The 15,966-nt window shown below is 45.2% G+C and overlaps 2 protein-coding genes across 2 annotated transcripts; both read left to right on the top strand.

The window, feature by feature from the left end:
• Positions 1 to 1,131: 1,131 nt before the first annotated feature.
• On the top strand, positions 1,132 to 6,764 carry LOC124689704 (protein arginine N-methyltransferase 5). The gene is made up of 22 exons (XM_047223190.1): positions 1,132 to 1,275; positions 1,343 to 1,549; positions 1,754 to 1,843; positions 1,943 to 2,014; positions 2,145 to 2,233; positions 2,356 to 2,431; positions 2,526 to 2,612; positions 2,797 to 2,878; positions 3,114 to 3,208; positions 3,304 to 3,339; positions 3,486 to 3,554; positions 4,032 to 4,100; positions 4,521 to 4,574; positions 4,781 to 4,855; positions 5,039 to 5,131; positions 5,216 to 5,319; positions 5,412 to 5,460; positions 5,532 to 5,618; positions 5,743 to 5,848; positions 5,936 to 6,023; positions 6,124 to 6,217; positions 6,296 to 6,764. Exons 1-22 carry the CDS (start codon positions 1,132 to 1,134, stop codon positions 6,377 to 6,379), a joined length of 1,950 nt encoding a protein of 649 aa, XP_047079146.1. The 3' UTR covers positions 6,380 to 6,764.
• A 1,384-nt stretch (positions 6,765 to 8,148) lies between these two features.
• LOC124691724 lies at positions 8,149 to 12,862 on the top strand. The gene is made up of 6 exons (XM_047224998.1): positions 8,149 to 8,553; positions 11,920 to 11,973; positions 12,083 to 12,163; positions 12,278 to 12,347; positions 12,431 to 12,519; positions 12,615 to 12,862. The coding sequence occupies exons 1-6, from the start codon at positions 8,335 to 8,337 to the stop codon at positions 12,741 to 12,743; spliced, it is 642 nt and encodes a 213-aa protein (XP_047080954.1). The 5' UTR covers positions 8,149 to 8,334; the 3' UTR covers positions 12,744 to 12,862.
• The last annotated feature ends 3,104 nt before the right edge of the window (positions 12,863 to 15,966 follow it).

Below are 15,966 nucleotides of genomic sequence, written 5' to 3'. Positions count from 1 at the left end.
TTACTTGTCTTCGTACAACTCATACTTTTCTCGAGAGAAAGAGTTCGTATTTTGGAGCGATTTCATGTACTCCCTCCTTTCATATTAGTTGATTCAGCTTTATTTAGATTCACATGTATTCTAGTTAAGTTTGTAGAGTACATACATGCCTATCTAGATAAAGTGGACTTAATAAATTTGGATAAGAGGAAATAGGTGACTATATGTTCCATGGTTTTTGAGTCGCCGACTAATCGGCGACTAATCACCGACTAATCGCCGAGTCGTCGTGGCGTGGCTGGGTCGCGCAGGCGACTTGACTCACGGAGCAAGTCGCGCCACGTCACTGGCTCAACGGCAACTTCCTGCGACTATACAGCGGCTCAGGAGGAGAGGCTCGAGCCGCCACCGGATTTCAGAGAGAAAGGGGGAGAAAGTGCAGAGCTCAGGAGGTTGCAAGGCCGGCGGCGGTAGGAGGAAGGAGAGGGTCGCGCGGCCAGGCTGCGAGGCTGGCTGCCTCCGTCCGCCGCCGGTCGCCGCCGGCGGCGCAGAGGAAGGAGAGGGTACGAGGGGAGAGGCTCGAGCGAGGCTGCGTGGTGGCTGCTGGCTGGCGGCGCTAGGAGGATTCATGACTTCACGTGGTGGCTGCTAGGTTTAGCAAGCGAGAGTGAGGGTCTAAGTGGTTAGTTGGGCCGTGCTGGGCCTGGCTGGCCTGGCTGGGATAGATAACAGGCCAAGTTTACTCATATGCTATCAGTGGGCAATGCAAATGAGAGAAATACGTGGTGTAGTGCCATTTCTACTGCCATGGCGACTTAGGGTGACTATACAAGCCCTAGTCGCTGAGTCAAGTCACCAAGTCACGAGTCTCAGCCTCGGCGACTTGACTTGACTCGGCGACTAAAAAATCATGATATGTTCCCATTTCATGCGAAATTTTTTTCCATACGAAAAATTAATTATGTTATGTATCCCCACATGTCAGCCTAAGTCACCCCGAAGCAGAGTGAAGGCAGAGATAGCCGCCAAAGCGAGGTGCGTTCCTCTCCTCCGCCGACCAAAACCCTAAACCCTAGCCGCCGAAACCCTCCCTCTAACCTCCCCTCCTCCGGCGGCGGCGGCGTCAGCCACCGGCAGCTCGTATCATCGAACATGCCGCTGGGGCAGCGCGCCGGGGACAAGAGCGACTCCCGCTACTGCGGGGTGGAGGTGCTCGACTTCCCCGCCGGCGACGGCCTCCCCGCCGTCCTCTCCCACTCCCTCTCCTCCGCCTTCGACTTCCTCCTCGCCCCGCTCGTAAGCGCTCCACCTCGTCTTCTGCCCCCCCTCTGAAACGGAGGCTTACTCGCCCCGCTCTGTTCAGGTCGATCCCGAGTACCGGCCCACGCCCGGCGCCGTCCTGCCGGTGGCGGCCTCGGACCTCGTCCTCAGCCCGTCCCAGTGGAGCAGCCACATCGTCGGGAAGATCAGCGAGTGGATTGATTTGGACTCGGAGGATGAGCAGCTCCGCTTGGACTCGGAGCTCACCCTCAAGCAGGAGATTGCGTGGGCCTCCCATCTCTCCTTGCAGGTATATTTGCCATCACATTGCTCATGTAGTCTAATTCTAATCACATTGCTCATAATGCATATATCATACTAATTTTAATCAATTGGTTGTATACCTCATTAGCTAGGAGATGCAGCACATAACCTGAGCACTGTAAATTGGTAGCTGCAGTAACATAATTTATTCATCATACAAAGAGGTGAATCTTGACGCATTTCCTTGCAGGCATGCGTTCTTCCTCCTCCCAGGAGATCGTCCTGTGCCAATTATGCTAGAGTTGTAAATAATATTTTGCAAGGCCTGACCAATATGCAGGTACCTTCCTCTGTCTCAGATTTCATCTTCCCGGTGTTGTATGCACTCTATAATTTTTTTTTAACATCTAACTTTTATCTGCACCTTTTCTTTATTAAGCTGTGGCTTAGGATACCTCTGGAGAAGTCTGAACCCATGGATGAAGCCCAAGTAAATAATAATAATCCCACGGTACACTTTTCGTCCACCCAGATTGGTCTGGAATTTTAGTGTTCTTAAAGGTCGTGCCTATTCAAGAATTAACAGTATATATTTACACGCGCCACATAACTCTCTTTCTACGTGTTCTCTTAAATTGCAGAGTGACATAGTAGATTCGTGGGAATGGTGGAATTCGTTCAGACTATTATGTGAGCATAGCAGTCAACTGTATGTAGCACTGGATATCTTGTAAGTGGTGATCTTGCATTGTTACACCAAACATTCTCTTCCAAGCAAAGATATCACTGAAATTCCATCTATAATGTCATAGTTTTGGTATTCCTTACAAATGTTGGCTATTCACTTGTCAGGAGCTCACTGCCATCAATGAATTCCCTAGGGCGGTGGTTTGGGGAGCCTGTAAGGGCTGCAATTCTTCAAACGGATGTAATCATACAGCTTTATTATTTCATGTCCTTTTCTTCAGGTATTACTATATGCCCTGCGTGTTTGCATCACTAATTGAATATTTTATTTGCAGGCTTTTCTAACAAATGCAAGAGGCTACCCTTGCTTGTCAAAGCGCCATCAGACTCTGCTTACTGGATTTTTTAACCATTCAGTTCAGGTGAGTTCTTTACTATGCTTCCTTATATCAACCTTTTTTTCCCCAAAGCAGCAGAGCCTTCTGAATTAATGACACAGCACACAACTTGCCCTCCTTTTGCAAATATGGTTTTAAGCTTCAGAGGTAATTTTTGTATACCGTGTAGTGTTCTTCCTGAGGCCCTGAATTTTTATTTGTTGTTTAGGCTATTATTTCTGGGAGATCAAACCATAATGTTTCCCAAGCATCTGAAGGAGTGCTCGGAGTTGATGAAAACCACACTGAAGGTAGCTCCCACAAACTTTTAGAATTGTTAGTTCAGCTGGTCTTTAAATACACATGGTTATCTAAAGAATGTTTCTGACACGTACATTTACATTAACTGTCGTAATTTAGAAAGTTAACTTCACAAATAAAATTTGAGAGATCAAATTCAATATTCTCCTTTTTAATATGGGAAATTTGCCACTTCTTGATTTTTCTTTACAATATCACTTCTTCATACTTAAATTTTTGCTCCAGATACCCCCACTCGGCATGCATTGAGCCCGTACCTAGACTACATCGCCTACCTCTATCAGAGGATGGATCCACTTCCTGAACAGGAACGCTTCGAGGTATCCACTCTAGCGAAATGTTTCTCTTCCATGACACGTGATTTATCTTGTTTACTGACATCTTTGTTGATATTATGTTGAATGCCTTATTCCAGATCAACTACAGGGATTTCCTGCAATCTCCTCTCCAGGTAATGACTGCCTCACTTCTTGTTGAACTGCTCTGATCACCTGCAATTATGCTTCCTTGCAAAGTTATGGGACATATGGCTCTTGTTTTCCTCAATTACAATGTACCATTCACTTTCTCATAACTTTTCTCTTTTTTGTTTGGCAGCCTCTTATGGATAATTTGGAAGCTCAAACTTATGAGACTTTCGAGAAAGACACTGTGAAATATACACAGGTTTCTGTCTATCTTTTAATGCTATACATTTTGAAGAAGCAATGTTGTTTTCACTCTGTGTGAACAGTTTTTGTTAACATATTGTGAGAACAAAGTTAGCTTTTGAATTGAACTTTCCGATTTTGTTTTATTTTTTTCTTCCAAACTATTGATTGCATCATGGTTCTTCTACCAGTTACTGTTAGTAGTCCCAGAAAGTACTGGCACTAGCCAACTATTCTGTTCACTAGTTACTAAAACTGGCACAAGACCAACCTTTTTGAGGTTTATGTATACAAGCTTCACTTATCACACATTGTTTAACAATTAAGCTTAATGGCTATTGAACCTGCTTTTGTTAAGAAATGGAAGATGAAAAACCATACCTCTTTATATTAACTAGGAGTTTGGAATTCTATTTTTTGCCTGTCCAGTCTAATATTACTCTTCACACTAGTACTCTTATTGATAATTTCTTGTTTTACATCATATTAACAGTATCAAAGAGCCATCGCCAAGGCTTTGGTTGATAAGGTTTCAGACGATGAAATCCCCACAACTAAGACGGTAAGATTGGGCCTAGAACCTGTTTCTCTTCTCTATATACAAAATGGTTGTAGCCAGTGCTCCCAGGAAGATGCATGATGGTGCAGTTATTTTAAGAGATGAACTGATACAGAATCACTTCACATGTAAATGGTTATTCTCATAGTCAATTGTTTTTGTTGAGAGTCGGTATATACATGATTCTGTTTCTGCATTGCATATTCTACAGTAACTGTAGCCAATCCATTGTTATGCCAGAACATTTATAGACTAGGGACCATTAGAAATCATTTTAACAGCTCTTCTGTGCCTTCTCATTGTCTACAAAATGTAACTCTAGTACTGAATCTATTTCCTGCACCACTCCCTTAAATGTACAGTTTTAATTTTTGATGTTCTTTTAGAACTTACCAATCTAATTTCATTCACCATTCCACAAAGGTTTTGATGGTTGTTGGAGCAGGCCGAGGGCCTTTAGTAAGAGCATCATTGCAGGTGAGGTCCTTTTCTCCTGATACTTATTAACTTACGACAATCCTTGATAATTTTTCTGGTGTTTAAATAATGTACTCACTCCAGTTCAAATAATTGCCTAAATTAATTATTTTGAACCGGAGGGAGTATCTGTAATCTATGTAGAAGTTTTTATTTTCCTGTTTATATTATCTCGGAGTCTGAGTATGCTTTCATATTAAATGCAGGCTGCAGAAGAGACTGGTCGCAAGTTAAAAGTATATGCCGTGGAGAAAAATCCTAACGCTGTTATTACCCTGCATGTAAGTTGTTCAAAGGATATTTTCGATTCTCAGTTCTCGAACTGTTCCATTAGACAGTGTGGAAGCTTGTTAGTTCAGTGATCATTGATGCAATCATTTTAAAACTACTTTTCTGTTGGTTGTCTGTTATTGCCTTCCTGCCTAGATAGAGATGATCTGATTAATTTTCTGGAACTGATACAGAGTTTGATCAAATTGGAAGGGTGGGAAAGCATGGTTACTATAATCTCTAGTGACATGCGGTGCTGGGATGCTCCTGAAAAAGCTGATATTTTGGTATGCTGATACTTTGTTGGAAAGTGACATTTCAAATCTTTTAGCAAGTTGTCACAGTGTGTCTTACATGCAATTATGAAACAGGTCAGTGAGTTGCTTGGATCCTTTGGTGATAACGAATTATCTCCTGAGTGTCTAGATGGTGCCCAGAGATTCTTGAAGCCCGATGGGATTTCTATTCCTTCCTCGTACTGGCCTTTTTCCTTTCTGTATTCTTATATGGTCCAACTTCCCTGCATTTTTTCAATCCTCAGCATCGTGGTTTTTTCATGTGTTCCAGATACACAAGTTTTATCCAACCAGTAACAGCATCCAAACTACACAATGATGTAAGAATTTATGCTATTTTCATAATATTTGTAAAATTTCAATAGAGCTTGAAGTGGCTTGGTTTGTGCAGATCAAACAGCACAAAGATATAGCACATTTTGAAACTGCATATGTTGTCAAGCTACACCGAGTGGCAAGACTTGCGCCTCCACAAGAGGTGAGAGACCACACTTGTGCTCAGTGTCCTTCATTGATTATGTGATCCTACACATTATGTGATATATTGCCTTTCCCTGAGAGCTTTTTCATCACGACATTTAATGCTCACCTCACATGTGTAGGTTTTTTCTTTCACACACCCAAATTTCTCACCTAAAACTACCAACCAAAGGTATACCAAGTTGCAGTTTGAACTACCACAAGATACGGGGTCATGCCTTGTACATGGTATGCAGCTATACTTGCCATTGGGTTTTTTATTCGTAGATGCTATTTGTGTCAGCTCTATATTTACACGTCCCCTAATTTTGGCAGGATTTGCTGGATATTTTGATGCTGTACTGTATAAAGATGTCCATCTCGGGATTGAGCCAAACACATGTACACCAAACATGTTTAGCTGGTAAGTGGCAGCTGGCAACCTGATTTTAGAAGCTGTCAACAATCCTTTCCAAGCCCTGTCATCATCGTTCTTGATTTTGACATATGATGAGCATTTCCAGGTTCCCGATCTTCTTCCCACTGAGGAAGCCCATCTACGTACCGTCGGAGTCACCCATAGAAGTGCACTTCTGGCGATGCTGTGGTGCCACTAAGGTAGTGTGGCCTCCACTGTTGTCTATTCTCAGATGTATGAATCCTGTAATTGGAGTCTCATCTTCTCTGCTTTTGCAGGTGTGGTACGAGTGGGCTCTGATGGCGCCGTCTCCATCCCCAATTCATAACAGCAGCGGCCGGTCATATTGGGTTGGTCTATGAGCTGAAAAATCAGACCATTCTATTTTTTGTTTAGGTTTTTGAGAGCGAAGAAAAGGTATTCTAGTTTTTTCGGCGCATCCAACTACCTGGATGAATCAAGAGGCTCATCTTGGAACTTGGATGTGGGACTTTACATGCTGTAACTCATAAGCGGTTGGTTTGTAACTTCATTTGCTTGCTATTGTTGTTGCGCTAGTCCGTGAGTGTGTATGTTGGGAGTTCAGTTTCATCATCAATTTTGACATTGTCTTGAGGAGCATGCGCTTGAGGAGATGCTGTAAGCAAATTCAGAGACTCAAATCTAGTCGTGTGTGCAATTTTGGTAGTTGCAACAAGTTGGTAAGAATGATCTTTCCCTGCTCCCGTTCCAACGGGTGAATCAGCATGCCTAAAGTTTGCTTCTCACTCCGTATGATATAGTTTCTCGGTACTTGGGACTGAATTTATTGTTAGATCCTTGCGACATTTCTAACCCTAAAATCACACGGACCCTGCTAAATGGTTCAGTAAAATACGAGCTCCTGTAATGAGAGAAATGCAGTTAAGGGCATCTTTGGTTCATGGAGTGTGAGGAACATAGTAAAAAAACAGTATATATGTGTTTGTATATATGTGTTTTTTTTGCGGAACATAGCACAGACGCAGACACTCAAAAATATAGATACACTCGCTCGTGCACATAACTTTATAAGCACATTCAAGAGAGTAAAATAAGAAACTGGTTCGACGAATCTTAAAATTAGCGAAATCAATCGATGGAAGACGCCGCCTTTCACTAAAAGATTATCATGTCTTTTATAAAGTGCTAAGATGCCGCTCCCTCGTCATCTGACCATATAACCATAGGTTGATCGTTTTTTATCACGCATTTGGAACCATGCAATTCAGACACATGTCGATCTTTTTTTGGGTGTGCGCACTATATGTCCTGCTGAACCTAATTCGTTCTTTTTCTTTACTATAACACCTAATTCATTTTCCTGTTTGGGAACCCCTTTGATCTCTCTATCTCTGACACCACCAGGGCCCGCAGTAGTAGACAGTTAGCGTAGGCAGCCAAACACAGATACCAAACCATAGATCTGAAAATACCAACGAAGGTTCTTCCATTGTTCTAATTTGAGCCGCAATCCTAAGGCTACGTGCACGCGCGCAACCATTGAAGTAGTCAATCAACATCGGCAAGAGTACCACCACCGGTATATCAGGGAAAAATAACCGAACAGCCTGATTAACGTAGCTGGAGTAATCCTCCTCGCGGCAACCAGGAAAAAAGACCCAAAATCGATCTGGCGAACGAAGGACTGAAGAACACTTATTGTAGACGATGCCATCTTCAATGTAGCGAAGATCAACAAGAAGACGGCTACCAAACCCTAATCTAATTTATTGATAACCATATTTATTAAAAACTCCACGCATACATCGGGTTCCCCACCCCTCCTAATACCAGCGAGGCTAACTGAAGAAGGGGAAACCGATCTATGATGAAGATGAAGGTGGAGACGGAATGAGTTTCTTCGAAGCGGCGACTGCCAGGAGAGAGACGCTTAAGGGAGGGTCACACTCCTTGCGTGACTAGAGAGAGGAAAGACGACCCTGATGGACCTAATTCGTTCGTTTTCTTTCTGAGAACACCTAATCTATTTCCCTGTTTGGGTACCCCATTGATCTCTCTATCTCTGACACCGGGGCCCACACGAGTAGACAGTTAGCGTGGAAACGAGAGACCTGAATGAATCCAGAAGCTTCCCGAGGCATACGGAAGGAGCACGTGCTGACGTGCGCACACTCCTCGGGGAGAATAAAAGAGTCAAAATTGGTGCGCCCCCATACGCGAGCGATTTGCTACGGCCACAAATTCCGGCGATCCTCTCTCCTCCCGGGGAAGAAGCCTCTCGATCCTCCGGGAACCGTCGCCGAGAGATCTGTAGCGAGCGAGGGTCGATCCAGTGATGGACGAGACGGCGGCGGCGGCGACGGAGACGGTGACGGAGACAGCACCCGTGGCGGCGACGGAGCAGAAGTCGTCGTACAGGTACTGGGTGCGGGAGGCCACCGGCGACGCCGCGCCGCTCCCGGTCCCCCGCAAGCTCGACGCCGCCGCCGCGGCCGCCGCCAACGGCACAGGCAATGGGAACGCGCCACAGGCCCTCGGCTCCGTCTGGAATCAGGTCAGCCTACACCCTTACTCTTTGTCCCTGTGTCGAATCTTGTAGGAGATACGCGTTATTAGGGGAACGATTTTACGGTGGTTTTGTTATTGGGGGAATGAATTTAAGGTGAGTTGTGATCTGATCTCTAGTATGTCAATGTTACGTTTGATGATGTTCAGTCGCAAATCCCATTCGATGGCTATGAGTCAACTTCGTCGGCTTAGTGTTGGAAAATTTGTACTGTATTTCTATTGCCTTTGCTAGGCTAGCGCGTGTTGGCTCTGTTTGTTGCCAGTGGATTGCCGGGTTCATTCATCCAATATGCAGGAAATTTGTTTGCTGCTGCACATTGCAACACATACATATTACTGCTTCACACTCTTTTATCTAGGTGGAATGAGTGTAACAGCTTTTCTGTGAAGACTTGATCTAGAATTTTTTTGGGTGTAATTCCAAGGTTTGCAACGACGAATAAATTAATAGCACATAATTTGGTTGTACTCTGCTCTAGGCATAACTGCCACTCGACTGAAGCTTGGAGATCGTACTAAAATTTTAAGGTGCATAAATAAATAAAATATTAAACATATAACGGGATTTTTTTTTACCTAGTTTTGAACTACTAGGACTATACTGTTACTACTTCTCTTGTATACTTGTAATAATCAATTATTTTCTTGATTCAACTAAGATGTGGAGTACACATAAGAGCATCTATAGCCCTTCCCCTATAACTTAGTAACTCCCTGAACCACCTCCTTAAACTCACTCCCAATATTTTGAGGTGTTTGGGAGGCTTGAACCTAGTTTTTCTCCTAAACTTTACTCCGAATGAAATTTCTTTTGGTATATCTCCCATCCTTTTGAATACATAAACTACGTCTGGCCAACATACTAATTCAAACCTTGACATTTCTAACGCACACACTTTCAAGAACATTTCAAATTTAATATTTTAATTAAAAAATCAAACACAACACAGGCTCTAAATGAAGGAAATAATACAAAGAGAACTTGGTAAAAGCATGATAAACTATTGCCCAAGGAGCGACCACACTGCAAGTGCTCCACAAGATAATCTTGGATATGGTCATGTTCTTGCCGGTTCTTGATCCGTTGATGCGCTTGGGGGAATATCTGGATTCTGTTTGCTTGATGTTGTGGCGTGACATGTGCTTTATTGTAGAGTCAAAGTCCATGTTCTTTGATTCATCTCTTTCATCCTCTATGATCATCTTTTGCAAGTTGATAATACATGTCATGATTTACCACACGGTACCATTTGGTCCCAAAACTCAAAAGGTCAAGGAAAATAGCAAAGCGAGCTTTACAACACCGCTAAAGCTCTCTCAAAATTTATTTTTTTCTCTTTTATTGTAGCTTCTTGACACACTAATGTGAGATCTCTTATTGCTCTCTGGGCATGCAATTGTCTTGACAAAACTGCCCATGCCACTAGCCGCACGGCAATTCTTCCATGTACAATGCATACATGCAATATATCCAAGCATCCTAGGGAATCCTCTTGCTTCACCTTATTGTGATAAATGCGATGATGGCCTGGCTGACAACTGCATATCTTTTAGCCCTCTCCCTCTCAAATGATAAAAGCCACCACCATTTCCAAATCATCATCATCTTCCCCTGAAGACGAGTTGTCGAAGAACTCATATATGAGCCTCATTATCTTTCCGGACAAAATGTGGAGCAATTTGTGGATGAACGAAGCCCGCAACAACTTGACTTGGTTGGACCGGTCGAGAAGGAGGCCGAAAGCTGTTGCGCGTGTCTTCGGCGGCCTCCTGCTCCTCAGACAGGCGGGTAAGGGAAACCACATGGTGGCCGATGGGGGGCGCGATCTTGGCTCGGTTTTATCGGAGGTGGCAACCACTCGGGAGCAAGGAAGGTGGCGGATGCGGCCAACAGTGAGAGGTGAGGATGAGCTTGGCGGGGTGCGCCGGGTCGTGTGTTTTCGGGGATGGGTTCCGTGACGGCGGGCTGCAATTGTTGACGGCTGAAATTTAGCCTGCAAAAAATTACTCGGGTTAGGAGGGGATAGGGTAGGTTTGGGGGCATACCCAAGTATTTGTGGGAGTTAATTAGGTATAGGGAAACGGCTAGATGGTGTCAACTCCCTAAGAAAGTAGTTTCTTTTGGGGGAGTTAGAGCATTTCCACCGGCGCCCCCACATAGCGGCCCCGATAGCGATTTGGGGGCCGGGAGCGAAAATGGGCTCGCACCGGCGCGCCCTAATCGGCGCTGGCTAGTTTTCGAGCCCAATAGAATCGCCGGCAACCCCGTGCCAGCCCCTTCGCCAAGGGCGCGAATTGGGCGTGCCGGCGCCTCGCGAGGCTGAAAATTTTGGGCGTGGGAGTCGCCTGTCAGCCACACATCCCAAAAGTTGACACCAGCGGGGAGTGGCGAGGCCGACGTGTCCTCAAGGGCGACCCGCACGTCATCCAGAGGCTGCCGGACACGTTCGTTGACTTCGTCGCCGGCAACGAGCTGGGCTCGCTGCATCTGCGGGAGGCTGCATGCGTCTGCTGCTGGTGGATCGTGGACATGATCTACGACGCGCCCCGCAAGATGTACCTCCACATCGGTTGGGAGAAGTTTGTGCGCTACCACCACCTCGAAGCCGGCTTCATGCTCATGTTCTCCTACCTTGGCGATGGGACATGAGCGTCAAGCTGTTCGACGAGACGCGCTGCCGCCGCCACTACCACGGTGACATCGCCCTCGACGACTGAGTGTTGTTTCTTCGCAGCGAATATCGGCACACATTTTTTTGCAATTTTTTTTGCAAACTATGTACCATGTTTCAAACTATATCTTCGTGTAAACCACGTTCCCAATTATGTATTAGTTTGTGGAATGGAATGTTTCTTCTCTTTATTCAATTTTCTATGCTTTTATTTGTGATTTTAATTCAAAACATCTATTAGGGCTGCCGGTTTGGGGGCGCTGGTGTGGGAACAGCTCCCCCAAATAGAGGATGCAGTGCCGGCGTCCCCCATACGGAGGTGCCGGCGCCTCTGCCGGCGACTATTTGAGGGGCGCCGGTGGAGATGCTCTTATAGGTTTGTATGGGAACGATTAGAGATGCTCTAAAGTGGTATCAAGTATTTCAGGAACAGTTTCAGGAACGATTAGAGTTCTTAGTCATAGCTGATAGATTACTCAAGTCAAGCTGGCTCATACCATATGTGGATTGTGCAGTTTTAGTACTGTTAGCTTGGCTTTGTTGTAGCTATCACAAGTTTATTGTTTGTAGGTATTATAAGCTTATTGTTTGTAGCTGCCTGTTTTTCGGTGCAATCATCCTTTGAGATGGTTACACTGATGAATCAGTTTGCAATTTTCTGATGTGTTCGTGCTTTGCAGGCTGGAACATGGGAGGAAAAGAACCTCAATTCATGGGCTAGTTGTAGGATAAAGGTGCAGTTGTTTATTAGCTAACTGTTGGTAAAATACTGGTATGAATGAAGAATATTGATGTTGTCACACTAAAATTTCTCTGACACTTGGTGCCTGGTATGTACTATAGGACTTGCTGGGTTCTTTGGGTTCATTGGACTTCTCCACAGGGAAGGCATCCATTGATGAAGTGTCCAAATGCTCAGGCGATGTAAGTATAATGTTCAACAAAGCTGTTTGTATTCATATTGTCCCTACATACTCTTTTTATAGATTAATAGCATTTTTTTTGCTGAGTAATGCTGGTAAATACTTGGTTTAACAGGCGTATCTAGTAACAGTCCGCAATAAGAAGAGGGTAGGGTATAATTATGAACTGAGCTTGAGATTTAAAGGTAAAGAGGATATCGTGTCAGCAATGATACTGTTCATTTATTTCTACTTCCTTTACTAACTCAGTCATGGTAACGATAACTAGGTGAATGGATAATCAAGGAAGAGCAGAAGAAGGTCACGGGGCATATAGACATCCCTGAGTTTTCATTTGGTGAGCTTGATGACCTAGAGGTATAGCTACTATTCTGTACAGCATGGTATAGTACCATTATGCAATTGTTTTAAAATGTGCAACGGTGTCACAGAAAAGAACTTTGTATTTTCAGGCAGAAGTAAGGTTTACTGATAGCCTTGAATGGGACGACAAGTCACGGATCGGCAAGGACGTGAAATCATTCCTTTCTCCTATCAGGGAGAAACTGCGTACGTTTGAGCAAGAGCTTAAAGATAGGTAGAGAACGTTTGCAAGAGTCGGCACTGCAAGCCAAGTAATGACCGCTGTTCCCATTGTTCCCACTGTTTTGTTGTCATTCTTCTAGCTGAGACCATGTGTATTGGATTAAGCATTTGCTGTCAAAAACTCGTGGTCATATTCTTGTTAGTCCCTGCGGTGTATGATTATACGTTCACCAACATTGTACTTGGTTGACTGAGAGTGAGACTTCATGTGCACTAGTGTTAAAACAGCGGAACCCCAAACGATAGAGATGGCCCCTGCGTCCCGCGGTCCCCGCGATCTCACCACCGACCTTGCCGTCGACCTCACCGCCGATCTTGACGCCGCCGCCTCCACCTCCGATGGCGACCCCCCTCCCTCCGGTGTGCGTCCCCATAGCCTACGCTCATCCCCCGCAGACCCTCCGTCTTGGTATGGTTCGTTCACCATGCTCACGCAGGAGGGATTTTTGATTCATCGAAGAGGTTACATTAGCGCAGATCTGGATAGAGTTCTGCTAAAAAGCAACTTGGGAGAGACGGTCAGATCGTGGAGTTTGGATTTGGTAGATCAAATCAAATTTGGCGCGAGTTTTCGCTTCGAGGATATCAAGATCTTGATTGGGCCGCAGCAAAGTTTGATTCGTGGGCGAGATCTTCAGCCTGCGCCGCCCTCTGTGCGTGCGTGTTCTGTGGTCTGCGTTGGATCACAGCCCAGCTCTGGCTCCCCGCATCGATCCGTGGTGACTTTGGATAATGGGCTGCAGCCCAATACTGTTCATCGATTGCGAGATTTATCGGGGGGGGGGGGCGTGTGAATATTCCGCAGTTCGATCCGTCTCCGATCCGCTTCAACCCTAGATCGACAGACAGAGCGAGAGTGGTTTTCGTCCCAAACCCTAACCCCCAAATCGCCAACCGCCGTTCTCCACCACCAAATCCTCCCACAGTTTGGCAAGGTATCAGATCTGGTGATCACAGATCCTACGCTGCTGTTGTGTCTTCCCCTCCTGCCATGGATCGTAGATACGGAGGTCCTCGGAGATCGCCGCCTCGCAGATCCCCACCTCGAGGCCGTTCTCCTCCACACGGGTATTTTGGCTATCGACCCCGTGTTGGATCTGAAGCGGATCGGCGTGATGAACAGAGGCGATGGGAGGAAGAAAGACGCCGTGAAGAGATCTAGCGCCGTGAGGATGATCGACGCCGAGAAGAAGATTGACGCCATGCAGATCAAGAGAGACTCCGAGAAGAAGAGCGTCGACGTGCTGAGACTCGTCGTCGTCTTGATGAGGATCGTCTCCGCGAAGTGACTCGCAACACCGAGCGTCTTGCTCGTGAGCGAGCCCTTGCTGAGAAGCAGCGCCTTGAAGATGAAGCTCGTTCCAGAGATAGATGGGCTCATAGATCAGAGATGCAGCCTGGTGTTTCCATCAATCCCTCCTCTCGCAGCAGATCCCCCGATGTAAGTCGCAATACTTCTAACAATCCTCAGATCGATGCTATAGTTTCTGCAAATACGTCGCAAATGCTATCTGCTCAAGAGAATCAACAGCTGCAGCGAGGTACTGCTAGATCTATCTCCTTGTCCTCTGCTCCTGATCCAGCGGGGTCCTCTGTACCACCTCTGGTGACGGCTACAAATGCAACACTTGCAAGGCAACAACGACCTGTTTCCATTCCCACTGTTTGTAGTAGATGTGGTCTGAATCATCTGTTAGAGGTTTGCCAGGAACGTGAACCTTGGGAATATGTAGCTACATACTATGGTAGTGAAGAGTTTGGATCTGGTTTCTATTCCATCCCTGCTACAGAACTGGAATCCCCCCTCTTGATCAGATGAACTATGCGCACATTACTGTGGAAAAAGGAGAGGTGTCTTGTAGAGATATTGAGCATGAATTTGATGTCTGGGCTGCCTCCATGAAGATTAACTGGAGGTTCTTTGCAAAGGTGGTGTCTCCCACTGAATTCAGAACAAGATTCCCTTCTGCCAAAGCTATTGAAGAGCTATCTCATTTTGGGAAGCTATTCATGAGAACTGTCCCTGAAGCAATCATCAATATTGAGAAATGGTCTGGGGACATTGAACCAATAAGTGTGATGCAGGAAGCTTGGTTTAGAATTAAAGGAATCCCAATGAGATACAGAAGCAAATCAACTGCCTATTATGCTGGAAGCTTAGTAGGAAAACCTTTGGGTCTGGACAAGAACTATCTGAGGAATTTTTCATATGTGAGGGTAAAAATTGGTTGTCAGGACCTCTCCTTAGTACCCAGTTCCAGGATTGGTGAGATAATGAAGGAATTCTATGAATTCCAATATACTAGAGAACTTTTTGAACCAACTCCTCCCTCTGGCAACAGGACTGGTGTCAATGAGATAAATACAAATGAAGGTAGTAACCAAGGGACTCCAAAAAGGCAGAGAACTACTACTGTTACTGATTCTGAGACAGGGTCCCAATCTGCTCCTCCAGTTGTTGGCACATGCCCTCCTGCTGGCTCTCAGAGGCAGATTCATATTGCTCCTCAGGGTAGACAATTCTCTGAAGCAGAAAAAGGAAAGAGGAAAGCTAGAGATGATTGTTCTTCTGAAGAAAGATGTGGTGATCAGAGCAACACTCAGACAGTTCTGACTGAGCTACAAAATGAAGTGGTGAATGCTCTTGCCAGTGAACAACCTCTCACTGATGATTTCTTCCTTGCTCAACAGAAGGATCCTTCTTTCCAAAAGTTTCTTGGTGAACTTGCCTCCTCTAACAGTGATAAATCTTTTCATCTAAGGAAACAGTTTGGCCACTTCTTACCTCCCATAGTGGAAAATGTTGCAGAGAATGAACCTCTTGATGATGAACAGGTGGATTATGGAGATGACACTGAAAGTGATGAATCTAACCAAGCAACTGATATGCCTTTCATTGAACCAGGTAGTGGCATCCTTGCTCTAGCTGCCCCTTCTCCCAGGCATGAACGCCATGCTGTGGTCATTCCTGTTGATGGTTCCCAGCCTGAAGTGGAATACACTCAAGAAGATCCAGTCTCCCAGGTGGAAAACCCCATTGAAGATGAAGAGGAACATCAGGATATGATCCCTGAAGCACCTGCTAGGAGGAGTTCCAGAATGAACAATCAAGGAGGCACATCTACCAAAATTGCTGATAAAGCTACAGCAGCTGCTCAGAAGAAGGATCTATCAGGTACTTCTTTAAACACTTCCAATTCCTTTTCTGTCTTAGATGAT

This window comes from Lolium rigidum, chromosome 2 (assembly GCF_022539505.1).
Source record: "Lolium rigidum isolate FL_2022 chromosome 2, APGP_CSIRO_Lrig_0.1, whole genome shotgun sequence".
Classification (NCBI taxonomy): Eukaryota; Viridiplantae; Streptophyta; class Magnoliopsida; order Poales; family Poaceae; genus Lolium; species Lolium rigidum.
This window is presented reverse-complemented; position numbering and strand designations above follow the sequence as displayed.

Bases quoted from the DNA above. Each gene is read 5' to 3' on its own strand.
- LOC124689704 (XM_047223190.1), top strand. From the start codon at position 1,132: ATGCCGCTGGGGCAGCGCGCCGGGGACAAGAGCGACTCCCGCTACTGC. The intron at 1,550-1,753 runs GTATATTTGCCA...ATTTCCTTGCAG, and splicing joins CCTCCCATCTCTCCTTGCAG to GCATGCGTTCTTCCTCCTCC. The intron at 5,132-5,215 runs GTATGCTGATAC...ATTATGAAACAG, and splicing joins CTGAAAAAGCTGATATTTTG to GTCAGTGAGTTGCTTGGATC.
- LOC124691724 (XM_047224998.1), top strand. From the start codon at position 8,335: ATGGACGAGACGGCGGCGGCGGCGACGGAGACGGTGACGGAGACAGCA. The intron at 8,554-11,919 runs GTCAGCCTACAC...CGTGCTTTGCAG, and splicing joins TCGGCTCCGTCTGGAATCAG to GCTGGAACATGGGAGGAAAA. The intron at 12,164-12,277 runs GTAAGTATAATG...TTGGTTTAACAG, and splicing joins TGTCCAAATGCTCAGGCGAT to GCGTATCTAGTAACAGTCCG.